General features: G+C 49.6%; 2 protein-coding genes across 4 annotated transcripts in view; both read right to left on the reverse strand.

The window, feature by feature from the left end:
• Window positions 1-392: 392 nt before the first annotated feature.
• On the reverse strand, window positions 393-9,927 carry nadsyn1 (NAD synthetase 1). Of its 3 annotated transcripts, XM_085426937.1 has the most exons (21): window positions 9,714-9,927; window positions 7,346-7,406; window positions 7,154-7,270; window positions 6,989-7,042; window positions 6,813-6,902; window positions 6,669-6,720; window positions 6,498-6,586; window positions 6,310-6,427; window positions 6,097-6,228; window positions 5,128-5,199; window positions 4,469-4,593; window positions 4,347-4,395; window positions 4,157-4,259; window positions 3,753-3,921; window positions 3,534-3,669; window positions 3,304-3,410; window positions 3,091-3,222; window positions 2,895-2,964; window positions 1,296-1,424; window positions 1,041-1,217; window positions 393-936 (listed from the first exon to the last, which is right to left on the reverse strand). In XM_085426937.1, the coding sequence occupies exons 1-21, from the start codon at window positions 9,796-9,798 to the stop codon at window positions 901-903; spliced, it is 2,103 nt and encodes a 700-aa protein (XP_085283063.1). In that variant the 5' UTR covers window positions 9,799-9,927; the 3' UTR covers window positions 393-900. The 3 variants fall into 3 exon arrangements, with proteins under 3 accessions (XP_085283063.1, XP_085281504.1, XP_085282326.1); XM_085425378.1 differs by having other exon boundaries at window positions 4,157-4,395; XM_085426200.1 differs by lacking the exon at window positions 5,128-5,199 and having other exon boundaries at window positions 4,157-4,395.
• A 4,387-nt stretch (window positions 9,928-14,314) lies between these two features.
• The window catches only part of dok4 (docking protein 4), a 53,142-nt gene continuing 52,631 nt past the window's right edge, over window positions 14,315-14,825 (reverse strand). The window contains exon 9 of the mRNA XM_085427970.1: window positions 14,315-14,604. Coding sequence (XP_085284096.1) covers window positions 14,459-14,604 — 146 coding nt within the window. The 3' untranslated portion in view covers window positions 14,315-14,458. The remainder of the gene's footprint in view (window positions 14,605-14,825) is intronic.

The raw sequence follows: 14,825 nt of genomic DNA on the forward strand, positions 1-14,825 counted from the left end.
AACCACGACGGTTTACTCTGACCTATGAAATACCTCGTCCCCTCAGACATGCCACGCTGTCCTCTAATGTCCCACAACCACCTGTATCTGATCCACGTCACGCCACAGATATGAACAGCTATGCTGAAGAATAAGCTGAGACGAGAAGCTCGCCGTGGTTTGTGCGCTTCTTCAGCAACCTGCTGGCACGACGTCTGCGACACCCAGGCTGGTTCGGTCTGCAGAGATCATTTCCTCCTTCATAACAACTGCATGTTTCTATAACTCACCTGTTTAAATTGTATTAAGGCTTAAAGTTTGCATGAATAGGCGCGTGGCCTCTTTGACGACAGGTCTAACCCTAACCTGTACGCAGTGTTCTGACTGCGGCACATACAGGACAAAAAAAAAAACACAATCAAGAGATCTTTTATTTCACACGTGGACACTTGAGATGATCCTGTATCTTTAAATTTTACACAGAACAAGATCAAAACAAACCGGACAGAGGACAGAATCAGAAATAATCAGGGGCGATGCAAAGCTGCACAATAACACACAAAGAGAGAAAAACAAGCAGAAGAATTGTGTGTCTGGATCATAGACTGTAGATAAACGATGGACCCAGGATGCCCCCTGCTCCTTTCTGACTCTAAGGGGACCATCATCTCCAGAATGTTTGATTCAATCACACCTGAGACCATTAAAGAGGAAGCGCCCCCTGCTGGGGGCCAGAAAGAATGCAGGATTAAGGCGTTTGATTTCACAGTCTGTGTAAATGGTTGTTTGAAGGGACCACAGTTGTTATTAATGTCACTGAGGTCAGGAAAGCACAAAAGCATCGTCCGTGGTCTTCGGCTTTGATCAAGCGGGACGTCTTCGTGGTCATCGGAGTCACGAAGGGCCGATGACCTCTGCTTCTTAGCGCTTCGCCGTGTTTGCAGCCATCTGGGTCACCTGGAAGAACAGAAACACCTGCTCACAGCTCGTCTTCATCGACGCGCCGCTCCTCTGATCATCTTTTCTCGTTCTGACTGGGAGAGAAACGCGATGATGCTCACCTGGTCGTCGATGCACCTGAACTGCCAGCTCCAGCTTGCGTTGTAGAGGAAAGGCCTGAGGTCGAAGCGGTTGTCGTCAGGACTGTAGCTCTCGGCGTGGTAGGACGGCGTGACCGTGGTCATCTTGTGGCGGTTCACAGAGTACATCCTGAAGAAGCGCTTGACCTTCTGGGCCACCTAAAGGAAAACCACGAGCTTGCTTCAGGTTAGGCTGCTGGGGACACGACCTTCATACCTGTGACCACTCAGACTGACCTCTGAGGGCGAGAGGGCGTCCTTCCACGTGTGAATGAGTTTACAGAACATACTGAAGGGGCCGCACTTGGAGATCTTCCTCAGTCGTCCGATCACAGACAACTCAGAGTAGGTCATCCCCATGTCGGCCTGCGGGGGGAGCACACACAGCGCTAACAGTCTTTAATAGCAGTCATGACGTGATGCTAGCAGAGCGCTTCACGCTGACATCTTTGGACTTTATAAAGACGCCTGCAGTCAGCAGCGAGCTGCAGTTAGCTTCCTGTCGCCTGTGTACAAAGAGGCTTCAGCCCGCCGGGGGGCCTGATGGTTGCAGGGGCCCCTCCTCTACATCATACTGCACGCTCATAATCACAGTGTTACAGTAGAGCGGACTCTTAAGTGGTTAAATCGTGGACTGAACTTTAGCTGCACTCAGTCATTTTACTCTCACTATGAGCAGAGGGGCATGCTGGGAGATATACAATATAATATATATTAGGGCTGCTACAAACGATTATTCTGATAGTCGACTAATCAGATCGTCATCCACTGGACGTACAGCGTACAGCTTATTGCACCAGCAGCATCTGCTCTCATATAACTATCATTAGCTTACAGCTTTAAGTGTTTACGGTGCTAACTAAAAATAAAGACAAGATGATAGTTTATTCAATTTTAATGAAATTTGCAGATTGTTTCGGTGAAGTTTAATAAACTCCTTGCTATCTAAAATATAACAGGACACCGGAGTAAATTCTGGAGCATCTCACACTTCTGATAATCAGCTGTCTGCTTGACGTTTATTCAGCTGTGTAAGAACTTTAATCTCAGCCAAACCGATTTACTCAGGAACAAATAAAATACTAAAAAAAGCCAAACAATAACATTTTAAGTTATCTAAGTGACTCATATGTCATGTTTAACCTGAGAGAGAAAGACGGCGGTGGGTTTGAAGCCGGGAGTCCGGTGTTCTCACGGCTCTAGTTAGCCTTGCTCCCGGCTAGCTATCGAGCTAGTGGGTAACAGACGTCTCCGAAAACGTCGGAGCGCTTTTGAAAATATGTGGTGTCCTGATAAACTGAGCAGATATTTGAGGTTTACACAGCTACATTCTCGGCTGAAAATATGTTAAACGTTTATTGTGTGACCCAGAAAGAATAATAAGAGTAATATTAAAACTAACTAGCTGCCGCCATTGTTGGAAACTGAGCTGGGCTGCGCTATGAATTCTGGGACACAGCTGCTTCTTCTTCTTCGGGGTTTAACGGCAGCTGGCATCCTTGTACATGCAGTGCTGCCATCTTCTGTTTCAGTCCGTTATTACACTCTTAAATCCTGCCACTTATTCCTGCGTCTTTTGGGATCTTACAAAGCTTCAAACGACGCGTCGACTATTAAATCAGTCGTCGACGATTTTGATAGTCGACTAATCGCGGCAGCCCTAATATATACAGCAGGATGAAGACGCTGCAGGGCTTTGGAATTGTGCTGAGCAGCAGAGTTGGTGGGTTGAGGTTTGTGTGCAGGAGCTTCGCGGCAACAATCATGTCTGTCATACAAACTCATTTCATTCTGAAGTCTCAGAGTGATGAAGGCCCGTTCCCGTCTGCGTCTCACCTCATCGGTCTGAGAAACTCGCCCGTCTGTCAGCGGCTCGAGCTCGGCGGTGGGCGGAGCTGCGAGGATGCTGCAGAGGAAACCAAAACCACCGACAAACTGAAAAACCACACGAGATGCTGAAATAACTCCAGTGTGAAAGCACACCGCAGCTGCAGCCGGGGGGCTGCAGAGGCGCAGACCCCCGTGGCCTTACCTTCTCAGAGCAGTGAGCTGCAGCTGCTCGGCGCAGTGCAGCAGGAAGCGCTTCAGGTCCGTCTTGCTGATGCCTCCGATCGGGTTGATGTCGGCGCTCGAGCAGTCGTATTTGGTGAAATAACCTGTGAGGCTGAGCAGGACGACGCCCTGTTATTCTATATGCTGCGTGAGCCGCACTAACAGTGAAAACGGCGAACACGGCGGCGGGTACCTCTCGTCCACGTTAGCAGAGCCGAGCACCAGCAAGCCCCCGGGTCTGCCCCGAGCCCACAGGCTGAGCTGGGCAAACAGGTAAGCCAGGACCATCCTGACCCGAGCCTGGGAACACACACAGGAAGTGAACACTGTGACAAAGTTCAGCCGGGTCGCGATGGCGTTACGTGAACGCCGCGGTTAAACTGTCAGAGGCGCTGCACGCCACAAACATCTGCAGCTTCTGACCTGCACGTTCTGCAGAGCCAGGTTTTCTCTCGCACTTCCCCCACTCGCACGAAACTGAGGCCACCGTCCGGTAACCGCCGAGAAGATACCCAGAATGCCTTTCACCGCCACGTCTATGTTGATGTTCATGTGCGTGCTGCAGGAGACAGAACGAGTCAGAACTGTTCCTGTGAGCCTCTCAGTGTCGTGGTCTTCACCATGGATCTACCCGCTTCCTACCTGCCGATCTGATTGGCCAGGTCTCTGGCCCTGTTGCGCGTGTCCTCGGAGGAGTTTTCGCTCGCCATGTAGCAGGTGGTGAAGACGCGAGCGCACAGCTGCTTCGGGTCCTGCGGATGATACGACTCGTCGCCGACCACCCTGCGGACGTCTTCCAGCACCCGACTGTCTGTGAGGAAGACAGACCAGCAGGCAGGAAGTTACATCATTCGGCTCATCCTGGCAGCTGCTCCTCCACACAAATGCTTCCTGTTTATCTCCTGAAACCCTCAGATTTGTCTTTACTCTGAACACTCGGCTCAAAATGCTCCGACTGAAGATCTGCACAGGTTAATATTCACCAGTATACTGTAACAGAACATATAAACAGCATCTCTGGAGGAGAATCAGCGGAGGGTACTCACTGCCGCCCTCGACAGCCCGGCACAGCTGCACGCACATGCAGTGGACGATGCAGGCGGTGGAGGAGCTGTCGACGCCGCCGCTCAGAGGCAGCAGGAAACCAGCCTGAACACAAACGAGCAGACAGCTCAGAGGCCCAAACCACACACTTCTCAATGTAGCCAAAGATGACCTCACACCTGTCCTCCTCACCTGGCCGCTCCTCCTCAGGTAGTCCCACAGCCAGCAGGCCGGCCCTAAACTGAAGCACGCGGCAGCAAACAGCTGTAAGAGAGGCTCTCTGGGAGCTTTACAGAAGCTTCATTTAAACGTACCTGATCTCTTCCTCTGGTGTGTGAAAGTGCCATTCTATTGGCTGGTGGGTGGGCAGGTAGACGTCGTCACAGCCGGACAAAGAAAAGTCCACTTTGACCCTGTGACAAGGTTTGAAGTCACTTTCCTTCCACACGGAGAAACACGAGAGATAAACACCGTCAGCACCTGACATTCATCCAGCACCGCCACTCACAGGTGACCTCTGCATGACCTTTAACACGAGCTCTGCTGTGGGGGGGGCGACCTGTCATAGGTCGTCTGCCTGTATTATTGGTCTTGGCCTCACAGTATAAAGCATCAGCCTGTTAGCAGGTTAATGCGCTGATTGGTTTGGATTGAAGGTCGACCACGAGCGTTCGTGGCTCTGTGACTCTGAAACACCTACAGGGACTCGAACACTATCAAGGTTTTACATTTTTAAATCAAGCAAATCTTATTGCTTCCCATCCTCAGAGCTCTGCAGCGCTCACTGAGGATGGGTCAAAGGTCAAAGCAGCTGCGGGAGGAGCTGAGAACCTGTGATGATGTGGAGGTCAGGCTGGTCAACTATGGTCACTGCTGGTCACAGGTCATCACAGAAACTGAGCTGATAACAGAGAAAAACACAAACGCAGCTTCATGCTGTTCACAGGTTGGACAGCAGGGGGCGCTCTCTCACCAGCTGAGGCTGACACAGCTCTCCTCTGTAGCTGCGAACGTCCTCCAGATCCAGAGTGGCCGTAATCACCTCCTACCACACACACACAGACAGACACACACACACACACACACACACAGACACACACACAGACAGACACACACACACACACACACAGACACACACACACACACACACACACACAGACACACACACAGACAGACACACACACACACACACACACAGACACACACACACACACACACACACACAGACACACACACACACACACACAGACAGACACACACACACACACACACACACAGACACACACACACACACACACACACACACACACACACACACAGACACACACACACACACACACACACACACAGACACACACACACACACACACACACAGACAGACACACACACACACAGACACACACACACACACACACACACACACACACAGACAGACAGACAGACACACACACACACACACACACACACACACACACACACACACAGACACACAGAGACACACACACACACACACTCTTCATGGCAGGTTTTGATAAGAAGCTTCACAGAACAGGTTAAACTTTTCCTGGTCTTAATGAAAGCTACACACAGGCAGCTGCGTTTGGTTGGTTTAGGGTCGCACATCCATCAGTCTGTTAAAAGCTTGGCTCTGATTGGTGGCTGCGACACACACATCGGTCCGACATCTTCACCTGCAGTCTCGGTGCAGCACAGGAAACACTTCCCTAAAACAGCCCCTCTTCTACCTGAGGAGCTTTGCATGAATCAAAATTCAAACTAATCCCTCATCATCGCGTCCTCGGCCTGTCAGGTGGTCCCGTGTCTGAAACGAGCTGCTCCTGCTGATCTCACCTGAGCTTCGGGATCACTGCGCACACACCGAGCTCATCGTCATGTTTAACCTCCAGCAGGACATACATGACAGGAAACCTTTTCACGTACCACATCATCGAGGGAGAACTGCGCTCCCTGCGCCACGACGTCACCGTTAATGGCCACCATGGCGCAGCCATCGTAGTAGACGCGGTCTCCGTCACAGCCCCTCTGGTTGGCGTACAGGTAGATTCCTCCGCTCTGCAACGTCACCAGCAGACGGCGTCACGTACAACACTGCCCCGTCGCGCTCAGTGCTCGGCCTCGTATTCGAGCGCGTACCTTGGTGGTGGCCGACTTGATCAGGTTGACCCTCTGGTCAGCTTTGCGGAGCTCGTGGTGGCTTGCGGACGAGTTGGTGAAGATTTCAACGCCGTTCCGACCCATCTGAATGTGAGGGCTGAGGAGAGGACAGACGTTAGCAGGAGAGCAAGCGAGCGCCATCGCACCTGCTGGCAGCCTCTCCCCACCTGTCGGGGTTCCAGAGCTCGGCGCAGATCTCAGTGCCGATGCAGGTGTCCTTCGTGGAGAGCACGCAGTCACCGAAGGGGACGGTGTCCTGCAAACAGGAACGAGGCGACAAAATTCAGACGAGAACCTCTCACCAGACATGAGCTGGTAACTGCGACGGCAGAGGTTACCTGGCCTGTCACCTCCTGGATCATTCGGGGCAGGAAATACTCCTCCACCTGCCTGAAAGAACCAATCAGACACACCCACGTTTAGGGACACGTGGTCACATGCAGACACGTGACAGATTAAAGCTGAACTCCAGAGTGACCGACCGTAACTTGTTCCAGGGGGAGAACCAGCGCACCTCTCTGTAGTTCCCGTGGTTGGCCATCAGCATCTTGGGCCTGATCAGCAGGATTTTTCTATGATGAAGAAGCAAAGTGTTCGTTTAGCTCAATGTGGAGGAAGACTACGACCTGGAGGAGGAGGTGTGGCCTTGCTGACGTACCTGTTGAGGAACAGGACACGGCAGTTGTAGCGCACGTTGTGATGCATGATGGGCCTGAAAGGACAAGAAACAGTCAGAGCTGCAGGAGAGGAGACGTTACAGGTGCACGCCACATCACGTCCAGCAGGTGGAGCCAAAGCCTCGCGCTGCACTCTGAACACTCACATCCCCACGTCACAGATGATGTCCTGAGTGACGGGAGACTCCAGAAGATTCCTGAGGACCTGGAAGCTGTGCAGCAGCGTGTCCGACTCATAGAAGTGGTCTGCGCAGCCGTAGCCGCTGAAACAAAGCAGAGAAGAAGAGTTGGACCAACAGATGACGCGTGAGTTTAATAAGGACGTAAAAGAATCGTACCAGATCTCCAGCTCTGGACCCAGCCTGTACTTGGCTCCGTGAGCTTTGGCTTCCTCGATACCTGCAGGCAGACGGGAGAACTGCAGCATCACACACACCTGCCTGAGATCACAGATAACTCTGATAATCAGCCTGTGACAGAACTAATAATTTAACATGAGCTTTATTTATTTTCTTATCGCGAGCTCGTGTCATGTGACTCGTCCACCTGCAGCAACCCACAGTGTGCAGACGACTCAGCCACTGTTAGTCAGAGCAGCCACAGCTGGTCAGTGTGTGCCTGTGTCCACACACACTCAGGACACTCCGACAACCCTTCACCCGGGTCAGATCCTCCACGCAGCTAGGAGAGAGGTATCAAACATAAGGCCCAGGGGCCGGGATCGGCCTGGCTGAAACTCAAATCTGGCCCAATAAACAAGTTTAGAAACTGTAAAGGAGATTTGGAACTTTTAGCTGTGTTTTCCTGTTTTTCCATCAACTCGTACAGAAATGTCTGGGTTTCTTTCACAGTGGAGGGTCCACTGTGAAAGACATGACCTTTGACTTCAGGTGACGTGGTTTCAGGTCGAGTCCTTTAAAGATCTTTCTGACAAAACTACGATGGTTTGATTTTTCATCAGTGTCCTGGTTTGGACACACACACGCACACAGACAGACACACACAGACAGACATGCACACACACACACCTCGTAGTTTTGCTATGATGCCGCGTGGATTCTATGTTAATACTAGAGATGGACCGATCCGATATTACGTATCGGTATCGGTCCGATACTGACCTAAATTACTGGATCGGATATCGGAGAAAAATAAAAAATGTAATCCGATCCATTAAATATCACGAAAGCACCTCACAAAACTTGCAACACGCCGTAACTCGCCTCAGAACGTTAGCACGTCGGAGCAGTATGCATCACGTGATAGAGCGGCTGTGGCATGCGGGACCTGTCGGTGGTCTGGATAGCATGTGGAGCTTCGCTAGCAACCCGGCATTTCATCTCCGACAAAGTTATCCCGAGAGAAGTAAAGCAAGTGTGTAAGTCCATCTCTGAATGTTTGTAAAGCATTCCTGCGTTAAGCTTAACAAGCGACTGCCTCTCGCTCTCCGGCTGCTACTTCAATCATGAAACTGCTTAATGATCAGCTGATCGGCTTTTCTGTCGCGAGTCCGTGACTCTAGTTTGCTTTTGGCCCACTTTGCACCAGAAAGAGGAAACCAGCGGCTGAACAACAGCAGCACGTTTAAGCTTGATCAGCTGTTGTTAGAATGTATTTAATATTACTTTCTACTCGAGGATCTTTTTCTACGTAGCTGACGCTGGTAACTGTGCAGGGGCGGATCTAGCAAAGTTTAGCCAGGGGGGCCGATAGGGCATTAACAGGGAAAAGGGGGCACAAAGACATACTTTTCTTTCTTATTCTCATTTAAAATGTCTAGCTTTTAATAAATAATTATCTGACACCCAAAGTTTTAATTTGATGTAAAATGAATAGAAGTCAATTACTGTATATAGTGACTATTAAGTCTAATATATATATACCCTAGTAAGCTATTGTACTTTTTCCTTTGGGAAGGTACCATCTGTGCAGTCTGCAATTTTGTTGAAGAAAGATGTTGAATCTATTTAATATTTCTTGAAAAATAATTGATTTCTGTGCATTTTTTTTCACACTGCATCAAATTAAGGTTGATTACGTCGATTAAGCATCATGAGGTGGAGCGTGAGGGGTGGTTCCCTATTTTTTATTTATTTATTTTTGTTGTTGCTGGGAGTTGGAACCCTATTAGTTAGGTTGCTTAATATTTACGCTAAGTACTCTTTAAAATACCAGAATAGGGAGGATGGTGTAGGTTTAAGTTTATTAGATTGATCAGTATTGCTGAACTATGAAATATTTTTTTTTGCATACAGGTATAACAGAATAGCTTTAGTGTAGTTGTTGTTTTAAACTTGAGTATGAACTTATACAAAATGCAGCAAGATATTTAAAAAACAGTTTTGTTGATTAAAAAACACTATATCGGATTCATATCGGTATCGGCAGATATCCAAATTTATGATATCGGTATCGGACATAAAAAAGTGGTATCGTGCCATCTCTAGTTATTACTGATTCATGTTGCTGATGCGTGTTTGCTGAAATGTGCAGTGAGCGTGGGTGACTCGCGTGGGTGACTCTCCTCCCACAGACTGAATCGAAATAAAGCGAGCTGAACGTTTTATTATTACCGAGTGGCAGCAGACCCACGCACCCTGTGACGGCGCACGGGGATAACGCGTCATACGTTTTATGAAAAGCAGAGTTGTTCGTGGCCGTGATTGGCTGGGCCACAGCCTGAGCTCGCGCTGCGGTCTCACTCACTCCTCAGGATCCGCTCACAGTTGCCTTCAAAGTCCAGAGCCCACTGGTTCAGACAGCAGGTAGCCATGGTCACCTTCCGGCCCATGTCGGCGGGTCACGTGGTCACACGGCGCAGGTGATCGAGGACAGAAAGGTTCAGGTGAGAGCGGAGCTGCAGGTCAGCGGCTGTGTGAGCGCTTCCTGCCGCCTCTTCTTCCCCCGCTGCCTTCACTGAGCCCGTGAGCGCTGCTGCCCCCTGCTGGATCCTCACAGACTCACACCGACGGCAGAGGGTGGGCGCAGGCAGGGAAAAAGCCTCTGAGTTCACAAAATGATCCAAAAACAAAGACACATTTATACCATTTGTCCTGCGACGCTTCATTTTTAGAGGATAAACTGGAAAAGATTCACATATGTGAGCTCCTGGATCAGTAGCAGAAATCAGCTGGAGTTGAACCTGTGACGAAACATTTGCCCCGTCCTGATTTCTTAGTTTGAGCTTTATAGACTTGGTGTAGCTGATGGAGCCACGAGGAAGCACTCTGCTTAAGCAGGATGATCCCAAACACACCAGCAAGCAAGTCCAGTGTGAATGTGTCACGAGTGTCCGAGTGAAATTCCTCCATCCATGTGAAAGACTCACTGAAGGCTGCCAAGGCTGGAGGGTTGTTAGTTAGCTTCACTTTTTATACACTGCAGGTTTGGAAAGCTTTCTTTCTTTTAATAAAAGAAACCATCGTGAAGAGCTGCATCTTGTCATCACTGGCATCATTTTGTCTAATTTGAACATTTGATGACCTGAAACACATAAATGTGACATATGCAAAAAACCAAAACCCACAGATATCTGGGAGGAGGCAGATCCTCTGTGCTGTGAGCTCAACCTTTCATTTCATTCTTCCCTCGCACCACCATCACTGGGTTTCTACCTACAACTGTCAGATCTTTCATCGTTAAATCATCTGATACACAAAAAACTTAATATTGAATATTTTACAAGCAGCTTCAAAATGTAATAAAATAATAAAATAAGAGGTAAAACAAAATTTAAGGACTGACATCACAGCAGGGAGCCGCATCCTTCAGTAACAATGAACTTTATTTTCTCTAAAACATGCACTTTGTGTGGACAGTGTGAGCGGGTGGAAACGGCATTTATTGTCATCGGTTACAAAGCTGAGGGGCGGTCACGGCCGGAGATGACACTACAATCACAGACACACTACGACTGCTGCAGGGAAGCCGTCGCTTCCCGTCTCGCTTCCCAGCCTCGTCCATCACTCAGCGCTTCCACCGAGCACTTAGGTGTGTGAGGCCAGAAGGGGGTTTCATAAAGACTCGAGTCTCAGCAGGAAACCAAACAAACAGGCTGGAATCAGCCCAATACGCCGGATTTGGCACGATAATGTGACACGACATTCCTGTGCTACCATGAGACGCGGCCCTCAAAGCAGAGATCTTTTCAGGGTCAAAGTTTTCGTTTATTCTTCGACAAACATGAAGCTTTAAGTCTGGCCTGTCCTGCTCCTTCTTTATGAAACACCCCTCTGCACGATTCCTCCTGCTACAAAGATGAACTGCAGCACGGCACAGGCGTGAACATGTATGAGCGAACGGACGGATGCACGCTTTCTTCTGGTTCATGAAGATCCACGCTGACAAGGTGGAGCAGCTTCTTCTACATCACAAGGTCCAACAGAGAGTGTGTGTGTATTTTATATGAACACATGTTCCAGTAATCACACACACACACGCACGCACGCACGCACGCACGCACACACACACACACTCAAATGCACATGAAATAAATAGCAGATATGTACACAGCTTCCATCATGTGGGGGACAGATGGAATTCGTAGCCCTGTCATGTTTCAGTGATGGAAGAACAGCTAATGATGGTGACAGAGGAGGAATCCAGCTTCGTCACAGTCCGGGTACGACGCGGAAAACGAGTCTGAAAAAAGACGAGGGCGGAGTCAAAAGGCAGCGGCTGAAAGCTGATCGGAGCCCACGGTGGAAAAACCTCGACGTGCATCTGCTGTCCTGGTATTTCCCCACCTCCACCTCACCTGTACAGCTCAGTGTGAGAGAAGGCAAAGGCAGCACCTGCCATTCTCCTCTGACGCCATCGATAACGATCAATAACCAATCCAGAACCAGCGTCGCCCGTTCAGGCATCGCTCTGAGCTCCTCCACATAAGTTTGAAGAACTTTAGTTTCCAAATGGAGCGCCCTGTGGTGCGTCTGAGCCGTGCTCCCGGCTGGTCGTTGCTCATATTACTGATGACAGAAACGATGGCTGTGCTATCCAACAGAACGTCCTGACCACCTGGACTATTCGGACTCAATGGAAGCAGAAAAACGGGCCGTGTGTGATTAACTGTGCTGCTATCTGTCTGCTGATGCCAGCACTGCTGCAGCTTCAGGGTTTCTCTATTGTCATATCGCAGACTACCTCAGGGACCCAGTGAAGCCTCTGGTGTGACCTCAGGGCAGAAGTGAAACCTAACCTGTGTTATTTCCACTTCTACTTGTGTCAGTGTTTGAACACATTTTGCTATTTTACACCCACAAATCCATTTTCCACAGCTTATCTGGAGGCAGCAGTCCATCAGGCTGAAACTGGTGCAGCTCTTCTGGGGAAGCACGAGGCCAGCTCAGAGACACAAACTGTGTCCTGAGTCTGGCCTCCTCCCAAACACCTCACACTGCCTCCTTCCAGTGTGAAGGACGCTACACTCTGACCTCCTCCTGAAAGACTGAGCTCCTCCTTCAGAGGAGCCTCACAGTATCTACAACACGGCTCAGGGTCAAAGGTGAGGGTAAGACCGACGGCATCCACACACTTCAGATCCGTATTGTGATCTGCCGTGAACAACAGCCCAAGCGCTCTTAAAGAACTGGGCGGAGCTACACCTCCCTGACCCGTACGGAGGGACTCCACCTGTTTCCTGCTCAGAACCGTGGCCTCAGATTTGGAGGTACCAGTTCTTCACACATGGTTACGGACCAGAAGAAACACAAATGTGAGGCTCAAACTGACGAACTCTACCCGTGCAGAGAGGCTGAGAGTTTCCATCTGTCAGAGGGAAAAGTGACAAGTGAACAATGAAATGTAAGGACAGTGAACATCAGTTACTGACAGGCAAATGTCCCTAAAACCCGTGGATGATGAGAACAGGGGTGTGTAAAAAGACCAAGGTGCAATAAGACACATCCCGGAGAGCTCAGGAATCACTCGATAAGAAACGCCGCAGCCAGGGCTCGGTGAGCAGATCCTGGAGCTGCGGAGTCACATCTACCAGTGAAATCAAAGGCATTTATCCACATGTGATAAATGTGTTCTTCACACGCGTGTCTTCACAGTCCTCGTGGTGCTGTTAAGGCACCGAGCAGCAGGATCATACATCGCTTCAATCCTCCCACATCCATAAAAACGGGAAATTTGACCAAATGTTGGCGTTTCATAGTTTTGTCACTATAAAAAAACAACCTAAGCTGTGCAGGGAGCCACAGTAATGCAACCACGTGGGCCTGAATATGCTTTAAAGCAGCCTAAGGTTTCTATATGATGACATTCGTGGCGTTGACTTCTTTTACTTTAAGCCTAAAGATGATCTGCTTGTTAAGAGATGACCTCAGAGAACTTCTTCCAGGTCCTGTGCAGCTGTTGATCAGCTCTATTTACGCACAGCACACGTTTAAAAACTCAGCGTCTGACTTCAGAGTGAGCTCGGGATCATCGAGAGATCCAAACCAGCCCGAGACGTCTGAGTGACCGAGCTCGGTCGGCGCTGCCGAGAGCCCGACGCGTAAACTCGCTGTGCAGACTGTAAAGAAAGATGGACAGAGCTAAAAAGTGGCATCAGCGCTGACGTTTAGCTCTCAGCTGCTGGTCCACGTTTCACTGCGGTGACATCATATCCCATCAGCGTCACATCTGGGCAGCTACATCCATCCTTTATATACAGTCTATGACATGAACTGTGCTTTTGTAGTCTTTTTTAAATCCTTCAGCCAGAGAGCGAGCTTTCTTCCTGCTCACCTCATAAATCCTCCTTTTGATTAAACTTTATCGTCACAGCTGAGCGAACAGCTGCACAGATGTTTTATTGGACTGTTTTCCACCCTCAGCTGTTCCTCAGTTTCCCTGATTTTAGGACTGAAGAGGATTCGGACCTGGAAACGGTTAAAGGCGTCAGACCTAACAAGCAAATCGAACAATTACAAATTAATTTTCTGAGGTGTAAATAAATTCTGTCAGTTAATAACTGAATTCTTGCTTATTCTAGTAGCCACGCTGGCGTGTGACTGTGGGCGGGTCAAATAAAGATCAAAACACATCTTCACACAGGTGACGGCAGACTGATGTTTGGTGTGAGGAGGAGGAAGCAGCTGAGCGAGCAGCAGGACGCGAACAGGCCTGCGTCGGTCCACGTGTGCGTGTCAGGCTGCCGCTCATTTCCTCTTTATTGTTGTGATTTCAAAAGGAAGCTGCGGTAGAAATTCAGTATAAAAACGTCCGTACAATCTTCACTCTGTCTCTGGTTTGAAGCTGAGAGCTTTCAGTCCTCACGCCACACAGCAGGATGCAGCCGCAGGAAGTGCGCTCTCGGGACGGCGTGCTGTTAGCGTCCCTCCATCCTGTGAGGTGTGATGTTGGGCTGTCAGATATAAGGAGGGAGTGTCCAGTGTGTGTGTCTGCATGCATGTGGGTCCTGTGTGTGTCTTCAAAGTCCACACGCACCTGTGTGAGTGTGTGTGTCACTGTCCGGGGAAGGTGGGGTAGTGTGTCGGGGAGTGTGTGTGTATGTGTGGCTGAGACTGCGTGTGTGTGTTTGCCAGGGGCAGCGTCGCGTGGCGGTCGGGAGGCAGGCGGGTGGACAGCAGCTCGTCTTCCGCGGCGTCACCTGCAGACGGAGCAGAAACACACCTGTTACCTGAGGTAGGCGGAGCCTTGATGCTACTTGACTCTGATATCGATTGATGGGTTTAGATTTTATTATTGTCATTTGTATCAGGAAATATTTAACCATATGTGCTCAGAGGTGTATAATCGATAGTGTAGTGATAGGATGTGTGATGTTCAGCAGTCTGCAAAGCGTGCAGCGTGTTCTGGCATCCACACCCG

The sequence above is a fragment of the Rhamphochromis longiceps genome, linkage group LG1 (assembly GCF_057381845.1).
Source record: "Rhamphochromis longiceps isolate RC_006_pf linkage group LG1, R_longiceps_female_GT1.1, whole genome shotgun sequence".
NCBI lineage: Eukaryota > Metazoa > Chordata > Actinopteri > Cichliformes > Cichlidae > Rhamphochromis > Rhamphochromis longiceps.